The sequence below is a fragment of the Urocitellus parryii genome, chromosome 2 (genome assembly GCF_045843805.1).
Source record: "Urocitellus parryii isolate mUroPar1 chromosome 2, mUroPar1.hap1, whole genome shotgun sequence".
Lineage (NCBI taxonomy): Eukaryota > Metazoa > Chordata > Mammalia > Rodentia > Sciuridae > Urocitellus > Urocitellus parryii.
The window spans coordinates 84,620,481-84,648,160 of record NC_135532.1 but is presented as its reverse complement, the minus strand read 5'-3'; the positions used below and the strand labels follow the sequence as shown (position 1 = coordinate 84,648,160).

Sequence of the window (27,680 nt, the reverse complement as noted above, 5' to 3'; positions counted from 1 at the left end):
CCTTCATCCATTTATTTTTTTTTTAAATTTTGTATTTGTTCATTTTAGTTATACATGACAGTAAATGTGTTTTGGTTATACAGGACAGTAGAATATCATACATACAGAGAGTATAATTTCCCTTTATTGTGGTTTTACGTGATACACTAGTTGTGTATTCATATTTGAACATAGGAATATCATGTCTGATTCATTCTACTGTTTTTCCAATTGTCATTCTCCCTCCCTTCCTGTTTCTCCCCCTGTCCAATTCAGTGAATCTCCATTCCTCCCTTCCCCCACCTATTGTGAGTCAACATCTGCATATCAGGCAGAACATTAGGCCTTTAGTTTGGGGTGTTGGCTTATTTCACTTAGCATGATAAACTCCAGTTACATTTATCAGCAAATGCCATAATTTTATTTCTCTTTCAGGCTGAATAATATTCCATTGTGTGTATGTACCACATTTTCTTTATCCATTCATTCTGTTGAAGGGCATCTAGGTTGGTTCCATAGCTTAGCTTTTGTGAATTGAACTGCTGTAAACATTGATGTGTCCGCATCACTATAATATGCTGACTTTAAGTCTTCTTGGTATATATCGAGGAGTGGGATAACTGGGTCAAATGGTGGTACCATTCCAAGTTTTCTGAAGAATCTCCATACTGCTTTCCATAGTGGTTGAACCAATTTGCAGTCCCATTAGCAGTGTATGAGTGTACCTTTTCCCCACATCCTCATCAACATTTATTATTACTTATATTCTTGATAATTGCCATTCTGACTGGAGTGAGATGAAATTTCAGTGTAGTTTTAATTTCCACTCTAATTGCAGAGATGTTGAACTTTTTAATATATACATTTGTTGACCGATTGTATTTCTTCTTCTGTGAAATGGTCTATTTAGTTCCTTTGCCCATTTTTGATTGGGTTATTTGTTTTTTTTTGGTGTTAAGTTTTTTGAGTTTTTTAATATATCCTGGAGATTAATGGTCGGAGGTGCAGATGGCAAAGATTTTCTCCCATTCTGTAGGCTCTCTCTTCACGTTCTTGATTATTTCCTTTTCTGCCTTCAAAGATTTTAATGATTATTTTATTTTATGTACTTATGATAATATAATAATAGAAATTAAAATATAATATATAGCATGTATATAAAACATAATATATAACATATAAAATATATTTTAATATATGTACATATTTTGTATCATTAATATAATAAAATTTACATATGTTTAATACCAGTAACTATATTACATTTATTATAATACGTGTAATATATGTTACATGATAAAGTCTACATTCATTACATATATCATAATCATTTTATATGATATAAATATGTTACACATGTGATATATATTATATATGTACTTGTGCTAGTGAATTTCCATGTTAGAAAAGAAGAGTAACTTCTGAGTAGTAGTAGTAGTAGAAGGTTGGAGAGATTTACAGTTAGGATCCTAGTTTAAGGAACTAGGTAAAGAAAAGGAAATAGAGACTGGCAATTGAAGAAACATGTTGATTTTTTCATCAATTGTCAGCTGGGGACTCTATGGAATTCTTTTGACTTTAGTTGTGTTATGTACTAAAGAAAATAATGATAATTTTTATATCGTTTTAGCAATAGAAAAAGGATGTCAATAATTGTACGGACTCCTGCAGGACATCTTCGGCTATACTGCAAAGGGGCAGTAAGTGTTGGGATTCATAATTCACATGAACTCTTTCTCTCCCTGCTCCACCAACTTGTAGAAAGTTGTTCACAACTTAACAATATCTTTAAATGGTGTTTTCTCTCTGCTGTTGCTTTTGGTTGTCAACAGCATTATCCAAGATTTAAAACTTCATTGCATGGTGGCCAAAGAACTTTCTCACAGCCAGAGTTCTGATGTGAGACACCAGAATGCTTGTTAAGCTTAACGTCAGTGATATGTTTGCTGTCATTTGGTTGTTTTATTGAGAACTAATGATAAGATTGTTTGTGCCAAGAATTTGTCATAGGAATTTTGATCCCAGTTTCATTTCAAAGAATTTGGATTTGGTACATGTCATGAATTTCTTTTAACCTTTGTAAACCTTTTTTAAAAAGTATTTATATGTTTATTTACCACCATATAAGTTTTCTGAGGTATGATTAAAGTTTATTGAAGTAAAATAAACTATATATTTAAAGTGCACAAATTGTTAAGTTTTGATCCTGATTTGTTTTTTGTCACCATATATTTACATTCACTAAAATATTACATAAATGAAACAAGGGTGTGTGTGTGTGTGCATGTTTGTTGGGCTTCTTGCACTCTTAATCATACTGAGATTTGTCCACATTGTAACTCATACCAGTAGTTCACTTCTTTGTGATGCTGAGTGGTATTTTCATTTGATGGCTGTATCATAGTCTGCTTATCTATTCACCTGTTGGTGGATATTTTGTTTGCAGTTTTGACTACTACAAATGATAGTCCTATCAGCATTTGTGTGCAAGTTTCATTGGTTTTATTTTTATTGGATGTATATACCTAGGAGTAAAATGACGGGATCCCATGGCAGGTATATGTTTAACCAAACTGTGGTTACACTCCTACCAGTAATCCTAGTCAATACTTTGTGTTGTTAGTCTTTTTAATTATAGCCTTTTTATTTTTAATTGTTTATTTCATTGGGGCTTTTATTTACATTTACATACTGTGATGGGATACTGAGCTTCTTTTCTGGGGTTTATTTGTCATCTGTGTTGGGGTTCTCCAAGACCATTCCTATGGAGATTTACTAGCAGGAATCATTAGGCTCATCACATAGTTTCCTCATGGCTAAGATTTATAATAGTAGCACAGTAAGAATGCACAGACAAATCTTAAGGGGAAAGACATAGGTGGAGTCTGGAGGAATCAATTTCCATGGAGTCACAAAGGGAAAGTTTATATCAGTTTAGTGAATTGTGTACCAGCCAAGTTCCTAGATGCCAGCCAAGGGCCAACCTTATAAGAAGGTGTTTCTGAGGATAACAGTCTCTAACCTGATATGTTAACTCTGTCTTGCATACCATCCACTTATTTCTTTGGTGAAAAGTCTTCTTAAATATTTGATCTCCCTTGGTTAAAAAAAAAACTTAATTTTTTAGAGGTCATATTCCCTCAGCTTATATTTTTTAAGTGATCATAAAGAACATAAGTAATTGGTAGAATTTACCAGTAAATTAATTCTTGTTTCTCTTTTGGAAGATTGATTATTGGTTCAATTTCTTTAATTTATGTAGGACTATTCAGATTGTCTATTTCTTCATGTGTGAGTTTTGGCAGATTGCATCTTTCAAGAAATTGGTCTATTTTGTTCAGGCATACCTATAAATTTGATATTTTTTTGTCTTCTCTCTTTTTCCTGATTGGCTGGCTAGACAGTTATTAGATATATTGATTTTCCTCAAAGAAACTGCTTTTAACCTTATTGATTTTTCTTGAAAGCTTTCTTACCTTCTATTTCACTGATTTCTACTCTTTATTTTTTCCATAAATTTGTCTAATTTTTGTTTCATTTTCTCTTCTTTATTCTAGCTTTCTAAAGTACAACTTGATTTGGGAGTCTTCTTTTCTAATGTAAATGTTTAGTGTTATAAATCTCCTCTTAACTACTGCTTGAGTAGCAGCTCACACATTTGGGCTGCTTTTATAAGTTTAGAGAAATAATTTGCATTCAAATCATGCAGAGTGTGGCATTTGACTCTTCTCATTATTTCGGGTAGGTGTGCTTTTTTTTTAGATTATTGAAATTTCTTTGATAAATTTGAGGATTTGTAAGGCAATGATATTTTTTTTTCATTACTCTCCCTGTTGTCTTCTCCAATGTGTAGGTCAGACTTAGTTTTATCCAATGTGAAGAGAGATGCTCTTTAAGACTTATTTCTTAACTCATCTGGAATTGTGGCTGCTTAAACTCCTTTACACCGACTAGATTCAGCAATAAAATTATAAGGCACTATTTAGAATGTTGACTTAAAATCTTATATTCGATGTTAATTACAGGAATCATTTTTTTGTAGGACACAGTGATTTATGAGAGACTTTCAAAAGATTCCCTATTTGTGGAGGACACATTAAAACATTTGGAAATTTTTGCCACAGAAGGTAAGTGAGGTTGTTTAGAATCCATTTATTTTTGAAAATGTTGTTCTTAAAGGTTGAGATTATAACCTGAATGCATGTCACTGATGCTTGTTGGGCACACAGGTGGCATGCAGAGATCTTTTATGTTTGTGACTTTATAATGCCTTCTGCTTGCTTGAAATTAAATGGTTTCTCCAAGGAATCCTAAGACACCATTATTATTTCCCCCTTTTTCTCCTTGTAATACTTTTGTGCTTATGAGCAAACAGTAAAATGTGTGTTTTTACTATGTATTTCATTATGTTTAGCTCATCATTATCTATTTCTGCAAGCTGTGTTGCCTTTCAGCTGGTTGTATTAGGAACTTGGCCCATAGATGGAGAAAAACACAGGCTTTTCCAATATGTGTTATATACATTTTGTAGTTAATTATTTCTACATATAACTCAAAAGCCAACGTCACTGACATTTTTCTGTCATTTTCTCAATGTCTTTCTCATGTTGACATATCATCTTTTAAGGAAATATAATTCCATGAATGAATTTCAACCAAGGACAACATTCACTTAAAGCTTGGCAAAGGCTTTGAAGAGCAAGATAAAATATCATTTAAGAGTAAAGCTACTAATATTGGCAAGCCGAGGCTAACTTTGTCCTTTTAGTTTATAAGCTGCTGCTTCATTTAGCCAAGCATATGTCCATCCTGAAAGTATGGATGTAGTTTTCAAAGTCGTACATTGGACCTTTTATTGCTATTAAAATATAGAAGTGCTGTAGGCAGACTGTACCACATACAACCATATGGGAGCTCTATTATAATTGAACACAAAACAGAGAAACAACTTCTGTGTTCTGTAGAGTCAGTTTGTAGGGAATCCTAAAGTATATAGATGCCAAGATAGCCTTGGCAAAGTATTATAGTATGGTTTTAAAAAAATTTAAATATCCCCACAAAATGGGATTTAAGTTAATTTTCTGTTGTTTTGGAGATTATTTGACAGTAACTGAAAACTTGAACCTTTGTTCATTCATTCATTTATTCAGCAGGTAATTAATGAACATCTATTAAGTGCCATATACTCTCCCAAACATCTAGGATAATAGTGGAGCTTAAGCTCCTGAGGAATTCACAAGTGGATAATGTCAGGTGATTCCAAGTTCTACAAAGAAAAAACAGGAAAAGGGAAGCAGGGAAGGATGCAGGGCACTGTATATCAGGTGATTTAGGTCCAGACTGAAGAAAGGAAGGGAAAATGAAGTGGCTTCCAGAGAAGGTGGAAGATTCTGAAAGTAAAAGGACCAGCAAGGATGTTACTGTGAGTAAGGAGGAGCAGAGGAAAGACAGCAAAGGGGGCCAGGAGCACACTGGGTAGGTCCATGTGAGGCACATCTAAAAGGCTTTTGAATATTATTTCTTAATGCTCCACTTGTGCCTGATGGCTGGTTGCTGATCACGTTCTTGCTTGCAGGTCTGAGGACTCTCTGTATTGCCTATACTGATTTAACTGAGACAGAGTACCAAGATTGGTTGCAGGAGTATAAAAAAGCTAGTGCAATTTCACAAAACAGAATTCAAAGACTGGAGGAATGCTATGAGATTATTGAAAAGGTAATGTAACCCACATGCACTCTGCATGCCAAGATAAATATATGATGGAGGGCTGGGGTTGTACTCAATGGTAGAGCATTTGCCTTGAATGCGAGAGGCACTGGGTTCAATCCTCAGCACCACATAAAAGTAAATAAATAAAATGAAGATATTGTGTCCACCTACAACTAAAAAAATATTAATATATATCATAGAAATCCACTTGTCAATGTTTTCATATTTTGTTGTACTTTTTAAAATGTGTTAAACATTTTATAGGTTAATTATTTCACACATAATTATGTATGAGGGTTTTTCTTTAAAAATATAAACCTGTTCTATGCTGAAATTCATAAAATATGTCCTAAAAATATTTCTATCTCTTCTGCATCATAGCCTAATCACTTCAATTTTGTAACCCTTTTTATACCTTTTCCTGTTTCAAAAGAAACACATATTCATTATAGAAAAACAAGCAAAAATAATAAATAATCACCTATGTTGGGCTAATAAATAAGCTCTGGTATATAAGCTTCCAGTCTCTTCCTTTTCTTTATATAACTTTGTATTATATATATTTAACCTACATATATACACACACAAGTTTTTCCCATAAATATTAGCACATCCTGTATGTACTACTTGAGTCATGAATTTTTCATGTAATAAATTGGGAATATTTTTCCACATCATTCAATATTCTTTTTTTTTTTTTTTTTTTTTTGTGGTGCTGGGGATTGAACCCAGGGCCTTGTGCATGTAAGACAAACACTCTACCAACTGAGCTATATCCCCAGCCCTCATTGAATATTCTTATATGTTGTGAGCTCTACTGTCTGGTGATTTCTTTTCTTCAGAGAAACATCATGTGCCCAGGGTTGGAGAGCGTCCCTCCAGGGTCATTGTGAATCTGCTTCGGTTAAGGCCTCAGGGATTTCACAGGTCTCGGGCCAACCTTTATTTCAGTTTTTTTGGCTTGGAATTCTTTTTTTCTTTGGCCCTGTGAACTCGGCATTGCATTTCTGGAGAAGTTTGGCTAGAAGATATTTAAATTAGGTCTAAATATTAGATCTCTCTCTTTTTTAAATTTGTTCTTTTTTAATCTTAATTTGTTACATATGACAACAGGATGCATGACAATTCATGTTACACATACAGAGGACCCTCTGGAAAGGAAACTACCCCATTTACAATAACATAAAAAAAATACTTAGAATCAACTTAACGAAAGAGGTGAAAGACCTCTACAATGAAAACTACAGAATGCTAAAGAAAGAAATTAAAGAAGACTTTAGAAGATGGAAAGACCTAAATTTGTTCTTTTTAGTTAGACATATATAAGTTATTTTTCAAAGTCATATATTGAAAGAGTTGCCATCGAATCCAGCTTCACGCCAAGTGTATGGACTCTAAACTATCCCTCCTAAGTAATTAGTCAGCTTCTGCAGACAGATTGTAATGAAGGGGACTAGTGGGTGTGTAATCTATTTCTTCCTTATGGTTCCATTTTGTAGTCTCCCGTGGTGCATTCCCAATTTTTACCACAGGCCATTCATTTCTCCTACATCCTGAGAAGAAATCTGGAAAATGATATTCTGGAACAGAGTACAAGTATTGTGGCAATAATTTTTCAATTAAATGGTTATATTTAAATTTTATTTAAAATATAGGGCAGGGGATTTATTGGGAAAAGAGTAAAGATGAGTAAGAAAGTCATAGGATAAGGAAAATAATAAGTAGGTTTGCTTTTCCTAGCATATGTAATGCCGACGGTAAAACTGGGAAGTGGAGTGATTTTGAATGTTGGGGTTTGCCAGTACAGCTTGAGCTCTCACACAGTGCCTGGCTGCAGGGAGTGTTCAGGAACGTTAGGTGAATGGATGAATGAATATTGGGTCGAAAACTGCAAGTTTCTCTGCTATTCAAGAAAAAAATAGGCATGTATAAGGAAAGGCTTGGTGTTGATTTCCAGGGCACATTCTGTTCCTTAAATAATAAAAAGCAGACGGCCCATGTCAAGCCAGTTTTCCCCCATTTGGTCTTGTGTGGTTATCTGGCCTGGGTAAAAGTCACATTTTTATATTTCCAATGTACTTGAATACCTGTAGTAACAATGAATATGATACAATGCTGTTGTTAGGATTAACAAGCCTTTAAAAGGTCAGAGTGGAAATCTAATCAATTTTAGACAGTTTAACAAAGCAAAATCACACACTACTTATTAAAGTTCTATTTCTCAATAACTATGTGATTTAAAAAATACAGGGTAGCATGGGTTCTCAAACATTACATTACTATTTAGCCTGACAGAAGACAAGTTATCAGACTCTGTGATGCTAAAATCACATTGATAATCATCAAGTGTATTGACCACTATTTCTTCACTTTCCTGACTTGATATTTTTCATTTCACTCAGAAGTAATGAGTTCCTGAGGGCCGAGTCATGCAAGCTAGACTTCCATGGGGCTGGGAGCTGGATCTTGCTATTCATTACAACTCTGCCATGGGAGGCTTACTCTGAGAACTAGAGGAATTGTTCATTGCCAGGCGCTGTGGCACATGGCTATAATTTCAGTGGCTCAGGAGATTGAGGCAGGAGGATTGTGAGTTCAAAGCTAGCCTCAGCAATGGCAAGGCACTAAGCAGCTCAGTGACACCCCATCTCTAAATAAAATACAAAATAGGGCTGGGGATGTGGCTCAGTGGTTCAGTGCCCCTGAGTTCAATCCCCCATATCAAAAAAGAAGAAGAAGAGGAGGAGGAGGAGGAGGAAGAATTGCTCATTGAAGGGACTTCATAAAATGAACACATACAAGAGACAAAAATAGATGAGAGGGCTGCTTAGTGTACATAGATTTTGCTTGGATGGACCTGGATTTTCATAAGATAACATATCTTTTAAGCTAACATAGCTTCAAAACAATAACAAAACACAATGATTTTTGGTGGTGTTGATTTTTCTTAATCTATGCTGTCAATTCAAGTTTTCTAGGTCTGGAATACCTTTACCTCATCTAGAATAGCCAAAAGTCTTGTTGTTTTGTTGTCTTTATTTTATATTAGCCAATAGATCCTCTTATCACCTTATGACTTGTGCTAATTTCAACAATTGTAGATGATGGTATATTAGTTATATGGCCACTCTCTGCAGACATGATTGTTTGGGTCTGTGAACTGTCTGTTACAGACAATTCCATGCCTATCGTTAGGGTCCTTCTTATTTTCAGATATCAGAGGTATTTTCTGGCCCTCTTTCTAGCTCTTGAGGCCAGCAGCCCTTCTTGGCTTCTTAAACATTTTTCCTTTAGGAAATCATAAGATATTTATTTTCTTGTTGGGTAAAATAAATTTTACCCAAATAAACAAATAAAATTTCTATATTTGAATCAGTAGTCTTTGAATGTACAACTTAGATCATAATGACTAAAGTAATTAACTATCAACTTGCCAAGATTTTTCTGTCGGTTATCAATTGATTGATTGATTAAAAGAGACTTTATTCTGAGGCCCTCTGGCTTTATAGTTCCTTTGAAATGTTCATTTCAAAAATATAATAGCTTTATTGGTATATAATTAACATACTATACAAGGCACTCATTTAAAGCATATAATTCTATGGTTTTTAATATATTCACAGAGTTGTATAACTATCAAAAAATGAAAACAGAACATTTCAACCTATTCCCCAAACTCCATCCATACTCTGTCCCCCAATTTTCTCCTTCAGACAGAACCACTAATCTGCTTTCTATCTCTATAGATTTGCCTCTTCTGGACATTTCACGTAAATGGAATTGTATGATACGTGGTCTTTAGTGACTTCCCTTCTTTCATTTGGCATAGTGCTTTCATGGTTCATCCACCTCATGGCTTGTTTCAGTTCTGAATAATATTCCATTGTATGGGTATACAATGTACTTATCCATTCATCTGTTCATAGACATTTGAGTGGTTTCCACTGGTGAACATTATGAACAATTCTGCTATGAGTGCTCAGCTGCAGTCTTTCACTTGGACACAGACTTCCATTATCTTGGGTAGATACCTAGGAGTAGAATTGTCAGGTCACATGGTAACTCTATTTATAACCATTTCAGGGGCAGCCAGACTATTTTTCAAAGTGATTGCACTATTCTATATTCTCACTCCCAGTTTGTGAGTTTTACATTTCCCCCATCTTCATTAATATTTGATATTCTCTATCATTGGTTATAACCATCCCATGGCTATGAAGTGATATCTCATTGTGGTTTTGATTTGAATTTCTTTAAGGATCATCTTTTCATATCTTTATTGATATATATTCTTTGGAGAAATATCTATTGGATATATCTATCTTTTTTTTTTTTTTTTGGTACTGGGGATTGAGCCCAGGGGCACTTAACCACTGAACCACATCCCCAGTCCTTTTAAAAACATTTTATTTAGAGAAAGGATCTCACTGAGTTGCTTAAAACCTCACTAAGTTGCCGAGGCTGGCTTTTAACTTGGGGTCTTCTTTCCTCAACCTTCCAAGCCACTGGAATTATAGCCATGTGCCACCACGCCTAGCTATTCAAAACGTTTGAACCTTTTTTAATCAATAGATTTATTTTTAGAGCAATTTTAAGCTTACAGAAAAATAGAGCAGAATGTAGAGAGTTTACATATGCTCCTTCTCACTTATCAATTTTCCCTATTTATATTGCATTATTGTGGTACATTTTGTTATAATTGATGAATCAATATCAATTGTTACTAAAGTTCATAGTTTATATTGGAGTTCATTCTTTGTGTTTTAGAGTTCTCTGGGTGTTATAGTTTGGATGTGAGGTGTGCCCCAGAAGCTCATGTGTGAGACAATGCAAGAAGATTTGGAGGAGAAATGATTGGGGCATAGCCTTAACCTAATCAGTGAATTAATTCCTGATGGAACTGAATGGTAATTGGAAGCGTGTGGGGTATAGCTAGAGGAAGTGGTACATTGGGAGCATGGCTATGAGGTATATATTTTGTATTTGGAAAGTAGAGTCTCTCTCTCTCTATATCTCTCTCTCTCTCTGCTTTCTGATCACCATGTGAGCTGCTTCCCTCTGCCACACACTCTGCCATGATATTCTACCTCACCTCGAGCCGTGAGAAATGGAGTCGGCCTTCTATGGACTAAGACTCTGAAACCATGAGCACTCAAATAAAGTTTTCCTCCCCTAAAATTGTTCTGGTCAGATCTTTCAATCACAGAAGCAAAAAAGCTGTCTAAAACCATGGCTTTTGACAAATTTGTAATATATATCCATTTCTCCAGTACCTTGCAGGATAGTTTTACTGTCCTACAAACTCTGTGCATCACCTATATTTCTTCCTTCTCCTGAATCCCTGAAGACCTTTAATCTTTTTATGTCTTTAGACTTCTTTCACTTAGTAATATGTTTTTTAAGTTTCCCCCATGTCTTTTTATGACAGGACAGCTCATTTCTTTTTAGCACTGAATTATATTCCATCCTATGAATATATCACAGTTTATCCATACATCTATTGAAAGTCATCTTGGTAGCTTCTAAGTTTTTTTTCCCCTGCCACTGTGACCAGAAGACCCGATAAGAACAATTTTATTTTATTGTTATTATTTATTTATTCTAATTTTTATACATCATGGAAGAATGCAATTCATTTCATATTATACATACAGAGTACAATTTTGAAGTCACTGGTTGTACACTAAGTATTTTCACACCTTTCATGTCTTCATATATGTACTTAGGTAATGATGTCTAACTCATTCCACCATCATTCTGACCCCCTTGCCCTCTCCTATCCCTTCCCTCCCCTTTGCCCTATCAACGTTCTTCCATTCTTCCCATGCTCCCCCTCCATCGCCATTGTAAGTCAGCATCCTCATATCAAAGAAAACATTCGGCCTTTGGTTTTATGGGATTGGCTTACTTTACTTAGCATTATATTCTCCTAACTCCATCCTTTTACCTGCAAATGCCATAATTTTATTCTCTTTTAATTCTGAGTAATGTCCCATTGTATATATATATACCAAAGTTTCCCTATCCATTCATCTACTAAAGGGCATCTGGGTTGGTTCCACAATTTAGCTATCATGAATTGTGCTGCTATAAACATTGATATGGCTGTGTCCCTGTAGTATGCTGTTTTTAAGTCCTTTGGGTATAAACTGAGTAGTAGGATAGCTGGGTCAAATGGTGGTTCTATTACAAGTTTTCCAAGGAATCTCCATACTGCTTTCCAGATTAGCTGCACCAATTTGCAGTCCCACCAGCAAAGAGTGCCTTTTTCCCCACATCCTCGCCAACACCTATTGTTGTTTATATTCTTGATAGCTGCCATTCTGATGTAATCTTACAGTAGTTTTGATTTGCATTTCTCTAATTGCTAGAGATGTTGAACATTGTTTGTTGATTGATTGTATGTCCTCTTCTGAGAAGTATCTGTTCAGTTCCTTGGCCCATTTATTGATTGGGTTATTTGTTTTTTGTTGTTAAGGTTTTTGAGTGCTTTGTATATCCTAAAGATTAGTGCTCTATCTGATGTGCTTGAGGTAAAGATTTGCTCCCATTCTTTAGGCTCTCTATTCACCTCACAGATTGTTTTTTTTGTTTTGTTTTGTTTTGTTTTTGCTGAGAAGAAGCTTTTTAGTTTGAATCCATCCCATTTATTGATTCTTGATTTTAATTCTTGCATTATGAGAGTCTTATTTAAAAAGTTGGGGCCTTCATCAAATGATGAAGATCTGGGCCTATTTTTTATTCCATTAGGTGCAAGGTCTCTGGCTTAGCTCCTAGGTCCTTGATCCACTTTGAGTTGAGTTTTGTGCATGGTGAGAGGTAGAGGTTTAATTTCATTTTGTTACATGTGTATTTCCAGTTTCCCCAGCACCTTTTGTTGAAGAGGTTATCTTTTCTCCAATGTACATTTTTATCCAGTATAACTTTAGTTATGTGGGTTAGTCTCTGTGTCCTCTATTCTTTACCATTGGTCTATAGGTCTATTTTGGTGCCAATACCATGCTGGTTTTGTTACTATTGCCCTATAGTATAGTTTAAGGTTTGGTATTTTGATGCCACCTGCTTCACTCTTCTTGCTATATATTGCTTTGGCTATTCTGAGTCTGTTATTTTTCAAGATGCATTTCAAGATTGCTTTTTCTATTATTTATTTTTAATTTTTATTTATTTTTATTTATATATGACAGTGGAATGCATTACAATTTTATTCAAGTTTATTTCGAAGTATTCTATTTTATTTTTTTTGAGGCTATTGTAAATGGGGTGGTTTTCCTATTTCTCTTTCTGAGGATACAGAAATGCCTTTTATTTATGGGTATTGATTTTATATCCAACTACTTTGCTGTGTTCATTTATTAGTTCTAGGAAATTTTTGGTGGAATGTTTTGGGTCTTCTAGATATAGAATCATATCTTCTGCAAATAATGATAATTTGAGTTCTTTTCCTATCCATATCTCTTTATTTCTTTTGTCTGTCTGATTGCTCTGGCTAAAGTTTCAAGAACTATGTTAAATAGAAGTGGTGACAGAGGGCATCCTTGTCTTGTTCCAGTTTTTAGAGGAAATGCTTTCAATTTTTCTCCATTTAGAATGATGTTGGCCTGGGGCTTAGCATAGATAGCCTTTACAATGTTGAGGTATGTTCCCGATATCCCTAGTTTTTCTAGCATATTGAACATGAAGGGATGCTGTATTTTATCAAATGCTTTCTCAGCATATATTGAGATGATCATATGATTTTTATCTTTGAGTCTATTGATGTGATGAATTACATTTATTGATTTCTGTATGTTGAACCAACTTTGCATCCCTGAGATGAAGCCTACTTGATCATGGTGCACTATCTTTTGGATATGTTTTTGTATTCGATTTGCCAGAATTTTATTGAAAATTTTTGCATCTATACTCATTAGAGATATTGGTCTGAAGTTTTCTTTCTTTGAGGTGTCTTTGTCTGGTTTTGGAATCAGGGTGATATTGACCTCATAGAATGTGTTTGGAAGTGTTCCCTCTTTTTCTATTTATGAAATAGATTGAGAAGTATTGGTGTTAATTCTTCTTTAAAGGTCTTGTAGAACTCAGCTGTATATACATCCAGTCCTGTGCTTTTCTTGGTTGGTAGGTTTCTGATGGTGTCCTCTATTTCATTGCTTGAAATTGATCTGTTTAAATCGTGTATATCATCTTGATTTAATTTGGGCATATCATATGCCTTAGAAATTTGTCGATGCCTTTGATATTTTCTCTTTTATTGCAGTACAAATTTTCAAAATAATTTCTAATTATCTTCTGTATTTCTGTAATGTCAGTCATAATATTTCCTTTTTCATCACAGATGTTAGTAATTTAAGTTTTCTCTCTCTTTCTCTTCATTAGCATGGCTAAGGGTTTGTCAATTTCATTTATTTTTTTCAAAGAACCAATTTTTTGTTTTGTCAACTTTTCCAATTGTTTCTTTTGTTTCAATTTCATTGATTTCAGCTCTGATTTTAATTATTTCCTCTCTCCTACTGCTTTTGGTGTAGATTTGTTCTTCTTTTTCTAGGGCTTTGAGATGTAATTTTTGGTCATTTATTTATTGACTGTTCTTTTTTGAAGGAATGAACTCCATGCAATGAAGTTTCTTCTTAGAACTGCCTTTGTAGTGTCCCAGAGATTTCGATATGTATTATCAGTGTTCTCATTTACCTCTAAGAATTTTTTAATCTCCTCCTTGATATCTTTTGCAACCCATTGTTCATTCAGTAGCATATTATTTAGTCTCCAGGTGTTGGAGTATTTTTTTTATTAGCGTCTAAGTTTTGATAATATGAATAAAACTCTGGAAACATTTGAGTGCAGATTTTTATAGGGACATATGTTTTCAACTCATTTGAGTGAATACTGAAGTATAGTTTCTAGATTATTTGATGAGAATTTAGCCTTTTAAGAATCCACCACATTGTTTTCCAAAGTGGCTTTACCATTTTGTATTTCATCAGCGATGAATGAAAGTTCCTGTTGCTCCATTGCTTGTCAATATCTGGTATTGTCAGCATTTTGGATTTTAGCCATTGTAATAGTATTTAACAGTGTCTCATTTAAATTTATAACTCCCAAATGGGATATGATATTAAGTATATTTTTATATGCTTATTTAACATCTTATGTGTTCTTTGGAGAGATGCCCACTCAGGTATTTTGCCTATTTTCAAATTGTGTTGTTTTCTTACTACTGTGTTTGAAATGTTCTTTGTATATTTTAGTTACAAATTCTTTCTCAGATATGTGTTCATTGTTGAGTTGCAAGAGTTATTTCTATGTTATGAATGCAAGACCTTTATCAAAATATAATTTTCAAATATTTTGTACAATTGTGTAGGTTTTCACTTTCTTGATGATATCCTTTGATATGGATAAAGCTATTAAATTTTGATGAGATTTTTTATTGTGTTGCTTGTGTTATAGTGTCATCTAAGAAGACTCTTTCTAGAAGAATATCAAAAAAATATTTCTATATTTTCTTCTAAGAATTTTATATTTTAAGCTCTTATTTTTAGGTAGTTGGTATATTTTTAGTTGATTTTTACATGTGGTGTAAGGTAATAGTTGAACTTTATTTTCTGTTTGTCGATATCCAGTTTCCCAATATTATTTTTTGAGGAAACTATTTGCACGTTGAATTGTTTTGACATCCTTATTGAAATCAGTTGCTCATAGTCTCCGAGGTTTATTTTTGTACTCTTGTTTTCATTCCATTGAGCTATGTCTGTTTTTATGCCAGTACCACACTGTTTTGATTACTTCTTCTAGAGGATTCTTCACAGTTTTCTAAATAGAGTAAGTCATCTGTGAATAGAGATAGTTATCTCCTAACTATTCATTTTGGATTCCTTTATTTCTTTTTCTTGTCTAATTGTCTTGGCTAGAACTTTTAAGAAGATGTGAATAGAGTTTTTGAGGATAGACATGCAGACATCCTCATTTTGTTCATGATCTTAAGGGGAAAGCATTTAATTCTTCTCCATTAAGTATGATGATAACTGTGGCTATAAGGATAAGGAAGTTCCATCCTGTTTCTAGTTTGTTAAGTGGTTTTATCAAGAAAAGAGTTCAAGCATTCTTTTAAAATGTTCTATACCTGGAATAATAAATCATTTCTGAAAATACCTCCTGCCAATTGTTGGGCATTTTACATTAAAATTCAAAGTTTTAATATAGAAACATTGTGAAAATATAGTGGCAGAAAGGACACAAGAATAAAATAATACACATAGATGTCTAGTAGGATTAAATGAGTATTTAGCATTTATAAAATTCAACTTGTCAATAAGACTAAGTTAAAGTTTCAACTTATTGTTTATACATGTGAATATTTTATTTCAGATCTGATTATCAGCATAGAATAAGCTTGTCATATATCTCAATTTGATTTTAGCTACTGATAGCAATGTTATATACTCTTAAACTCATAGACTGCTCTGGCTTCTGAGAAACATACCTCAGACTATCTTAGGTTATCTGGTCTATTTCCTGTGTTTTTGTCTGCCATCAAATCTCTGACTCTCTCCAGTGATAAGGAAATAATTCAAATAGGAGCAAAAATATTAAAAATCATTAAAATTTAAACTAAACCAAAACATTTAATGAGAAATAACTTATAAAAAATGATAAGTTTTTACTTTAAGACAAAACAAAGCACCAAAATAAAAAGGTAAGTATTCATAATATGGAGAAAAACCTAGAATAATAAAGGTGAAACTTTGCAATGCAGGAATACATTAAACTTCCAACAGGATTTTCACAGAACTTAACCAGCTTGTCCTAAAATTGAAATAAACATCAGAGTAGCCTTAGAATTATCATTAGAATTATATTTTGGAGAATAATAGTATAAAGAAGAAATTTACCTGACTGAACATCAAAATGTATTTTAGCCAGGTGTGGTGGCACACGCCTGTAATTCAGTGATTCAGGAGGCTGAGGCAGGAGGATCACAAATTCAAAGCCAACCTCAGCAAATTAGCAAGGCCCTAAGGAACTTAGTGAGACCCTGGGTCATAATAAAAAATAAAATGGGTTGGGGATGTGGCTCAGCAGTAAAAGGCCTGTGGGTTCAGTCTCTAGTACCAAAGATTTATCTTAAATCAATAATAATTAAGATAATTGGTATATTTATTATCTATTTATTAACCACTAGACATTATTTCAATCTTTACAAATGTTAACTCATAAAAATTCCTTGAATAATAGAATTTCCCCCAGTGTTCGCATCTTATAGATGAGGAAACCGAGTCACAGAAAGTTTAGTGATTTTCTTATGATCATTTACCTAGTAACTTATACAGTTAAGACACAAATCCGTGTTCTTAACCATTATGTTGCACTGCCTCATGGTATGCTTAAATAGAACAATGGGAAAAGTAGGCCAAAATGTCTGTGCATATGTGGAACTTGGCATAATTAATTGTTAGCCCACATATATTTTGCCCCAATTTTTTCCCTTTTTCCATCTTAAATTTTTTTAGGTATTTATTTTTTTAGTTTTTGGTGAACATAATATCTTTATTTTATTTCTATGTGGTGTTGAGGATCGAACCCAGTGCCCCGAGCATGCCAGGCAAGCACGATACCGCTTGACCCACATCCCCAGCCCCCCATATTAAAATTTTTAATATCTAATTAGTAATAAAAAAATCTCAACAAACATTTAGGAATTTCTGCTGCTTGGAGCCACAGCCATAGAAGATCGTCTTCAAGCAAATGTTCCAGAGACTATATCAACTCTACTGAAAGCAAACATAAAAATATGGGTCTTGACGGGAGATAAACAAGAAACTGCAGTTAACATAGGTAACACATGTAAAGAAATTTTTATAAAAACTTTATGTACATTCTAGGACCATTCATTTTGACATAATTATAAGAGCATGGAATATAATTTGTTCTAATTCAGTCCTCAGTAATTTTTCTTTGCCTCCCCTCCTCCTTCCTCCTTTTCCTTTCTCTCTACTGATAATTTCTGCTATTTTAGTTTTAGTTGTTGTTTTTAAATTAGTGTCTTATAGATGTAAATGCTGGTGATATTCACATAGGAAAGTTAGGTCCGATTAATTCCACTGTCTTTCCTTATCTCATTCCTCCTCCTCTTCCTTGGCTTATTCCACTGACCTTTCTTCTCTTCCTCCTCCTCCTCCTCCTTTCTCCTCCTCCTCCTCCTCCTCCTCTTCCTCCTCCTCCTCTTCTTCTTCTCTTCTTCTTCTCCTCCTCCTCCTCCCCCTCTTTCTCCTCCTTCTCCTCCTCCCCTTCCTCCTCCCTCTCCTCCTCCCCCTCTTTCTCCTCCTTCTCCTCCTCCTCCTCCTCCTTTCTCCTCCTCCTCCTTTCTCCTCCTCCTCCTCTTCTTCCTCCTCCTCCTCTTCTTCTTCTCTTCTTCTTCTCCTCCTCCTCCTCCCCCTCGTCCTCCCCTTCCTTCTCCCCCTCCTCCTCCCCCTCTTTCTCCTCCTTCTCCTCCTCCTCCTCCTCCTTTCTCCTCCTCCTCTTCTTCCTCCTCCTCCTCTTCTTCTTCTCTTCTTCTTCTCCTCCCCCTCCTCCTCCCCCTCTTTCTCCTCCTCCTCCTCCTCCTCCTCCTCTTTCTTCTTCACCCTGCCAGCAATTTTGGATTAGCTTCTGCATATTAGAGAAAACATTTGATCTTTGACTTTTGGGGAATGGCTTTATTTCATTTAGCATGATAGTCTCCAATTCCATCCATTTACTGGCAAATGCCATAAACTCATTCTTCTTTATGGCTGAGTAATACTTGAAAAAATATAAATATATATAGCATTTTCTTTATCCATTCATCTGTTGAAGGGCACATAGATTGGCTTCATAGCTTGGCTATTGTGAATTTTGCTGCTATGAACATTGATGTGGCTATATCACTGTAGTATGTTGATTTTAAATATTTTGGATACATACCGTGGAGTAGGATAGCTGGGTATGTCATATATATTACTCATAAACATTTAATTATTGGTGACAATATCCAGTTGGTATTTTTCCCCCTCAAGTTTTCTATGTTACTTCTTCCTCTCTTCAATATCGTTTTTTTTTTAAGTTTATTGATGTATCTTAGGGCTCATAGAGCATTCCAGGCACAGAGAACAGTGAGCACGAGGCTTATCATATTTGAGGAACTGTAGTTCCTTGTGCCTGGATCCTGAGAACAAAACAAAAAAAAGTTCAGCCTCAGGAAGGACCATTTAATGTTAGATCCTCACCAGAGACTGAACCAAACAGGGTTGCCTAAACTTGGACTTTTAGCCTCCAGAACCATGGACTAAATAAACCTCTTTTCAAGACAAACAAAACAAACAACAACAACAAAACACTATTGGAAGAATTGCATAAGTTTGTTTCTTTTAGCCACACTGAGGCTTTTTAGCCCCAATCTGTTGATAAAATCAGAATAAAATCAGAATTTAATTTCTGCAGAATTGTAATTATAAAGCATGAATCTAAGCTCAGGTCTAGAAAGACAATACTAACTTAAATGACAGAAATTTTTAAGTGCAGATTTAGCTATTGGTTGTATTCATCTTCTAAATCATTTCTATGACAGTTGAATGCTAATACTAAAATGAACCAATATTTTAATTCCCTTCCGCTCTATAACATCTTGCTCAGTTTTTGTGATAGATTATTAGGCTTTGAAATACTCGTGAAGTAGAGGGAATGATGAAGGAAGAATATAAATGGTTTGTTTTCAATGCTCATCGAAGGCATTGGATCTTCAAATATATCTTTATTTCTCTGTTTGTAGCATTTTCCTGCAAACTGATATCAAGTACCACACCTCGTATTTATTTGAATGCAGATTCATTTGAGGTAAGTGATTTTTTAAAAATATATATATATTTAATATGAATGCAACCCATTTGTTACTAGGGGTTTTATCTACTTCCTCCAAATCTACTTGAGATTGCCTTTCATTCCCTTTAACAATAGAGCTAAGAGCTCCATTGGAAAGTCCTGGTTTTACCCAAGATTTTTTTCCAAGAATCTGCAAATCCTACTGGAATTTTGCTATAGGTCATTTCTGATTCCTGCTTATTCTTCCTTCTGCTGAGTACATATGGCCTACTTTGCTTGAGACTGGTCTTTATCACCACCCTGAGGCCACAACAAATCCAAGACTCAGATCCTTGATTTTAAAAATAAAAAAAAATTCATGTATCTAGCCATCTTTGTTGGAAGTTGGAGTCAATAGACGACATTTATATTGCAAGAATAAAATAAATTTGGAATGAAATATTAAACATCCTTGCCCTTAAAAGTTAAAATCTCTATAGTCAGATATTTTCTGATAGACATATTTTTTTGCTATATAATGTGCTTAAATTGACTTTTGAAGAATTTTAAGTAGACTTCATTTATTCCTTCTCTAACAGTTTTTGAAACAAATGTAGCTCTGAATTTTCTGACGTAATTTTTCTTTTCTGTAGAAAAACTTTTAAAATATTCCTCATATTGCAAATATGCTGGTGATAAATTCCTTCAGTTTTTGTTTGAGAAAATCTTGATTTCTATTTCATTTTTAAGGATAATTTCACTGGATATAGAATTCTAGGTTGGTGATTCTTGTTCATTCAATACTTTATTTATTTATTTATTTATTTTTGATTTTTATCAGTAGATTTATTTATTTATTTTTTTTTATTGGTCGTTCATAACATTAGTTCATAACATTAGTCATCGTCTCATTCAATACTTTAAATGCTTTACTTCACTCTCTTCTGATGAGAAGTCTGATATAATTCTTATGTTTGTTTTTCCTTAGATAAGATTTTTTTCCTTCTAATTTCTTTCAAGACTTTCTTTTATCTTTGGTTCTCTGCAGTGTGGATTTGTTACAGAATAGTGGATATTTTGGATATTTATCGGAACTTCTTGGTCTATGGTTTCGTGTCTGCCATTAACTTTGGAAAATTCTTGACTATTACCATTTAAACTTTTCTTCTCTTCTGTTTTCTGTTCTCTTTTATTTCAATTACCTGTATTACAACTTTGAAAAATTATCTCACAATTCTTGGATATTTATTTGTTTCTTTACCTCTCTTTCCATTTATTTTTCCTCTTTGTATTTCAGTTTTGGGGATTTCCATTGACATATATGCAAACTTAGTAATTCTTTCCTTGTCTGTGTCCTGTTTAATGTTGAGCTGGTTAAAGAAAATCTTTATTTCTGTTACAGTGTCTTTTAATTCCTATCATTTCCTTCTTATTCTTTCTTAGAGAAAGAATTCTCTTTGCTTATTTTGCCCATCTTTTATTTTATGTTTTCTACTTTTTGATTAGTCATTAGCATATTAATTATAGTTGTTTGAAATTCACTGCCTGATATTTTCAAAATCTTCATTAATTTCAGCCTGATTCTTACGCTTGCTTTGTCTCTCAAGGGTGTTCTTCCTAGCCTTTTAGAATGCCTTGTTAAAAGCTGAACATGATATATCTGGCAATAGGAACAGAAGCTGAGACCCTTAACTTGAAGTTTTATCTGTCTAGGAATGTTTAATGTTCCATGCCCTCTCCCTGTAGCATCACTCTCTGGGAACTCTCAGATGTCCAACTACCTGAAAGCTCTCTGAAATCAATTTTTTGGAGGGATTTGTGGAAGTGTCATCATATACATGCTTGATTAGATACTGGCCATTGGCCGTCAGCTTAACCATCAACCTTTCTTCCCTCCCCAGAGGTTGTCAGGACAGTGCTGAAAGTCCCAACCCTCTTGATCATGCCTTGGTCTTTCAGATGATCATCTCCCACTCTAATGCCACCTTCCTGCCTCCTGCCACCAAGTATCTCATTAGTGTACAAAAAGACAGTCTTAGCACTCTGGGGAGTCCAAGGGTTTCAGGAGCTATATGACAGAACACTAGTCTTGCTCTGGTGCATCTTACTTTGGAAAGCACTGTTTCACTTAAATATTGTGTTTCATATAATGACTCTGGTACTTTATCTCTCTAAACTTTTCTTAAGTTTCTATAAACTTTAACCCTTTTTATTTTCAAAGCTCATTTCTAAATGATCATTATTTAATGGTGGACACTTTTTTTTACATAATGGAAGCACACATGAAATTTTCCATAGAATGTGCTGCAAGTTACCAAAGCTCTATCACTTTTAACTCACGTCATTGAATTTTGCACAGTTAATGTTAATGTACTCTATTTTTAGAACAGTTTATTTATTTTATTGCCGCATTTAAAAAAAATAACACTAATGTAGCAGCTTAAGGCATCTTAAATTTATTATCCTACAGTTTTCATGAGTGAGGAATTTGGCATATTTTATCTAGTTCCACTGCCAAGTGTCTCACAAGGCTTTTATGGTTTAGATATGTGATGTTCCCCAAAAGTTCATGTGCAAGAAAATGCTAGAATTTTTAGAGCCAAAGTGATTAAATTATGAGAGGTATGAATTAATCAGGTAGTGTATGGCTGGAGGAAGTAAGTCATTGCAGTTGTGCCTTTGAGATTAGTGTCTTGTCTTTGTCTCTCTCTCTCTCTCTCTCTCTCTCTCTCTCTCCCTCCCTCCCTCCCTCCCTCCCTCCCTCCCTCCCTCTCCTTTCTAGCTGTCATGTCCTGAGCTTCTTTCTTCCACCATACCCTCTCACCACAATGTTCTGCTCACCTTAGACCCAGAGCTATGGAGTCAGCCAACCATGGACTGAATTTCTGAAACCATGAACCAAAATAAACTTTCCATTCTCTAAATTTTCTTGTCAGGTCTTTTGGTCACAGTGATGAAAAGCTTACTAGAATAAGGCTGAAATCAACTGGTCAGGCAGCCTACATCTTCATTTGGAGTTTCAAGAAAAGATCTACTTTTAGCCTCTCTCAGTTGGTTGACAGAATTTACTGGTAGCCATGTGACTGAGGTCCTATCCTCTTGCTGCCAGTCAGGGACTGTTGTCACCAGGTTCACTCTCAGGTCTTTGCACGTGGCCTTCTTCACAGCAAAGCAGTTCCTTTCCTTAAAGGCAACAAAAGGACATATGCTGTAGCTGCAAATGTCTGACTTCTTGACTCTTTACTTTTAAACTCTTTTTAAAAGGGCCAACCTGATTAGGTTTGGCCCACTCACACTCAAGGGGAATGCATTATAGTAGTCTCACCTATATCCACAGTTTTTCTTTCCATGGTTTCAGTTTTCCATAGTAAATTAAGGTTCAAAAACATCAATATTTATTTTTTTTGATGAGAGAGAGAGAAAAACAAAATTTGCATGTTTTTATAGTATATTATTGTAATTTTTCTATTTTGTTATTAGTTATTTTTATTAATTTTTACTGTACTTGATTTATAAATTTACTTTCATTATAGATATATATGTATAAGGAAAACCATAGTATATGGGATTAGGTTCTATCCATGGTTTCAACCAACCACTGGGGGTCTTGGAAAAGACCAAAAGATCCACTAGGGGGTCTTGGAAAATATCCATTAAGGAGAAGGGAGGATGACCATATACGGGACGGGCACAGTTAGAGGTGAGAATTTTAGGATCCTGCCTTCCACCAGATGGAATCTTAGGTCATTGTTTTTCATCTGTTTTTAAGAAAACTAAACATTAAATCTATCATTTTCCTCTAAACATTGCTTTGTTTGTATTGCACCAATATTGATATGTTGTAATTTCATTACCATCATTTCAAACTATTTCTCAATTTCTATTATTATTTCTTCTTTACTTATGCCGTATTAAAAAGTGTGCTAATTAATTCCCACAAAATTGTAATTTTTCCTAGATGTCTTTCTTTTAATTTTATTTCATTTCATATAAAAGTCAAATACTCTGGTTGCTTTTAGTCCTTTGAAATTCACTGAAATTTGTTTAGTACTCCATTATATAACATGTCTCAGTGAACATAACATGTACACTTGAATGTAATGTGTATTTTCTGGTCATTGTGTATAGCAAATATCAATCAAGTCAAGGTGGTTGAGAGAACTGTGTCCTTACTGCTTGTTTTTCTAGCCATTCTGTCAATTTTTGAGAAGACCATTTAAATTTCTTTTCGTGATTGTGTGTGTGTGTGTGTGTGTGTGTGTGTGTGTGTGTGCATGTAGTTCTGGGGACTAAAATCAGGGCCTTATGCATGCTAAGAAGGTACTCTACCTCAGAGTTACATCTCTAAGCTCATCTTTCTGTGATTTTTTTAAAAAAAATTTAGTTGTAGATGGGTACAATATCTTTATTTTATTTATTTATTTATTATGGCACTGAGGATTGAACCCAGTGCCTCATGCAAGCAAGGCAAGCGTTCAACCTTTTACCCTTAAAAAACTTAGCTACATCCCCAGCCCCTCTTTCTGTGATTTGTGAATTTAATATTTATATTTTAAATTATGCCAGTTATTGCTTTATGCATCTTGATAATTTCTTGGATTTTGTTTTTATTAGTCACATATATAATAATTGTCAAATCTTCCTTAGAAATTGGCCTTTATTTTTATGATATATCCCTGTTTGTTTTAGGCAATGCTTTTTGTCTATAGGTCTATTGTATTTGATATGAATCAACCTACTCAAACTTTATAATGCTTACTGTTTGCACTATTTATATTTTTCTGTATATTTACCTTTACCTTACCTTTTTTGTGTTCTGTTTATGATGTTCCAGCATACCATATATAGGACATCTGTAAAAACTTAAGTTTTGCAGAGCTGGGATTGTGGCTCAGTGGCAGAGTGTTTGCCTTGCATGTATGAGGTACTGGGTTTGATCCTCGGCACCACATAAAAATAAATAAATAAAATAAAAGGTATTGTGTCCATCTACAACTAAAACAAACAAACAAACTTAAGTTTAACAACAAATATACCACCTATGGTAACTTAATTGCTCAATTTAAGTTTTTATAAGTGCCCTACATATAGAACACTGAGATATAATGAGTTAAATGTATCTGATTATGGAAACATGAACTTTGATTTTACTTTTTTGATTCAAGTTCTGACAATCACTGCCCTTAACTTATAATAGATAACCTATTATTAGTGTAACTATTAATTGCATCAGATTTAGTACTAATAAGTTATTACTTGCTTTCTGTTTGTCTTCCCTCTTTCTCTTTCTCTGTTCTTCTCTTCCCGATGTTTTTTGGGAGAAGTGGCAGTTGATTTGAATAGTTTTTAGAATTCTACTTTTACCCATCTATTAACTTTTAGTCAAATGTTTTTCATTATTACTCTTCATGGCTGCTTTAGAGATTGTAACATAGATCCTTACCTTTTCATGTTATAGTTAAAATTAATATAGTAACACTTCATATAAAAGTAGAAAGCTTATAATCATATAAATTTATTGCACATTGCTTACTGACCTTTTTGTTATTGTTTTATTTATATTTATCTAAATGTCATAATTCCCATAAATCATGAACACAACTTTTGCCTTATGCGGTTATACATGTTTGAAAAAAATTTAGATAAAGTAGTGTATTATACTTGACTTAGAGATTTATGATTCCTGATGCTCTTCATTTATTCCTAAAGATCCAAGCTTCCTAGCATCATGTCCTTTCAGGTGATGAATTATTTTTTTTTAATCGGGGTTTTAACCCAGGGACACTTTACTACTGAGCTATACCTCCAACCCCACCCTACCCCCTTTTTTTTGCACCAGGTCTCACAAAGTTGCTTAGAGCCTTGCTAAATTGCTGAGACTGGCTTTGAACTTATGATCCTCCTGCCTCAGCCTCCCCAGCTGCTGGGATTATAGGTGTGCAACAGCATACTTGGCTCAGGTGATGAATTTTATTTAGCATTTTTTGTAGACTGCTGACAGTATATTTAGTTTTTCTTTATTTGCAAATACCTGCCTTTCCATTCACTCTTGAGAATGTGTTGTTGTTTGTTTGTTTGTTTTGCAGTGTTGGGGATTGAACCCAGGGCCTTAGATATAATAGGCAAGCTGTCTACCACTGAGCTACACAACCAGCCCTTACTTCCCTTTACCCTTAAAAAATTGTTTCACTGGGTATAGAATTCTTGTTTGAATTTTTACTTTATCTCTTTACATTTATTGTTCAGTTGTCTTCTATGATCTCTGAAGAAAGTCTGCATCATTGTAGTAGTTACTCCCCTTGATGTAATGAGTATTATTCTCTGTTTTCAAATATTTCTCTTTGTTGTTTGGTTTAAGCCAGTTTGAGATATACCTAGACATTTTTTTCCTAACTATTCTTTTGGACTCCACTAAGCTTATTAAATTTCTAAATTTATGGTTTTCACTAAATTTCTGGAACTAATTTTTCTGGAACTTCAATTACCTGTAGGTAAGTCATGGGATTTTTTTTTCTTCTCATAGATTCCTGTTTCTCTTTCCATCTTTTCCTATCTTTTGTCTTTTCCTATTTGTATTGGACAGTTTTATTTGTCTACCTGAAGTTCACTGGCTCATGTCCTTTCTATTTTGCCAGTAAGCCCATTTGTTGATTATTTTTATCCCAGCTATTTTTTAGTTGTAAAGCTTACATTTTCTATTTCTTTGCTGAGATTTCCAGTTTTTTAATTCTCTCTGAGCATAATTATGATGGCTTCTTTAAAGTGCCTGGTAACTATGTTAATTTTACAGTTAGCATTTGTTTCTTGACTTTTCCCATAGTGCAGTGTGAGCTTCTCCTGTTTCTTCTTCTTACGTTGAGTAATTTGAAATTGAATCATGAACATTGTGAATGCTGCATTGCAGTGGCTCCAAATGCTGTAATACTGCAGTATAACAATTTTACCAAATTACAAACTACTTCAGTGTCTGTAAATAGGGTCAGATTGGTATAATGGAATACCATAAAGCAATTAAAAAGAACTATTGTCAATATATTAGATAGCAGCCCAGATGAATCTATAAAAGGGTATGTTGAATGAAGAAATCCAAACACAAAAGTACAATCTAATTATTTGATTTACATGTAGATCACAAACAGAGAAGACAAAACAAGAGACACAGAAATCAGACAGGTGGTCATTTCTAGGTGCAGGTGTTTACATGCAGAACCTTCTAAAGTCCTGTAAATGTTCTATATGTTTATCTGGTTGATAATTAGATAGGTGTATATATATTTAAAGAATCATTAATTGTTCTTTTCAATTTGTGTGTTTCACTGCCTATTATATCTCAATATTCAGCATAAACATTTACAAGGAAATATCTCATTATGTTTAAGGAGTACTTAATTCAAATCTTAACTCTTCACAATATAGAATAGTGGTGATATCTCTTTTATCATTTTTCTTTATCTTCCAGGTTAGTTTGCATATATTTTGTGTGGAGAATTTATAATATTAGAAAGATCTTAAGAATATAATATGAAATGGAATCTTATATTATTTATAAAGCCCCCTCCATTACTAAATAAGACTGAATTATAGTTTTTAACTTCTCCAAATTATACACACCAAAGGAAACTAAAACATGTTTAAATTCATGTTTACAAAGTTTGAGAATATTTTGGTTTCCATTGCATAAGTAACAACAATTAGTTACATGAATTAGAATTTTCTAGAATCTAGTCTTGCTCTGGTGCATCTTACTTTGGAAAGCACTATTTCACTTAAATATTGTGTTTCATACAATGACTCTGGTACTTTATCTCTCTAAATTTTTCTAAGTTTCTATAAACTTTAAGCCTTTTTATTTTCAAAACTCATTTCTAAATAATCATTATTTAATAGTGGGCAGATTTTTTTTACATAATGGAAGCACACATGTAATTTTCCATATAATGTGCTGCAAGTTAGCAAAGCTCTATCACTTTTAAAACATGTCACTGAAGTTTGCACAGTTAACTTCAGCAAATCACTCAGGTTAGCTACATTCTAGATGAACCGTATTAGAAGAACTGTTTTAACTTGTATTAACATTGTCAGCAGAAGCACTGGTAGGGAGAAACAAGTAGAAAATTTAGGAATGAAAGAAAGTTAGTTTAAAGATAATTAGATTAAAGATAATATAATAATTAGAATTG

General features: G+C 33.9%; 1 protein-coding gene and 1 non-coding gene across 2 annotated transcripts in view; one reads left to right on the top strand and one right to left on the bottom strand.

Annotated features, from left to right (window-relative positions):
• Positions 1 to 27,680, top strand: part of LOC113199600 (phospholipid-transporting ATPase IB-like) — a 165,202-nt gene that overhangs the window by 57,342 nt on the left and 80,180 nt on the right. Inside the window, exons 17-21 of the mRNA XM_077795482.1 lie at positions 1,610 to 1,679; positions 4,022 to 4,106; positions 5,555 to 5,694; positions 17,382 to 17,520; positions 19,472 to 19,540. Of these exons, the coding sequence (XP_077651608.1) occupies positions 1,610 to 1,679; positions 4,022 to 4,106; positions 5,555 to 5,694; positions 17,382 to 17,520; positions 19,472 to 19,540 (503 nt within the window). The remainder of the gene's footprint in view (positions 1 to 1,609; positions 1,680 to 4,021; positions 4,107 to 5,554; positions 5,695 to 17,381; positions 17,521 to 19,471; positions 19,541 to 27,680) is intronic.
• Positions 6,396 to 6,469, bottom strand: Trnav-uac (transfer RNA valine (anticodon UAC)). Its single transcript has one exon. It is a non-coding gene; the product is annotated as a tRNA-Val (tRNA).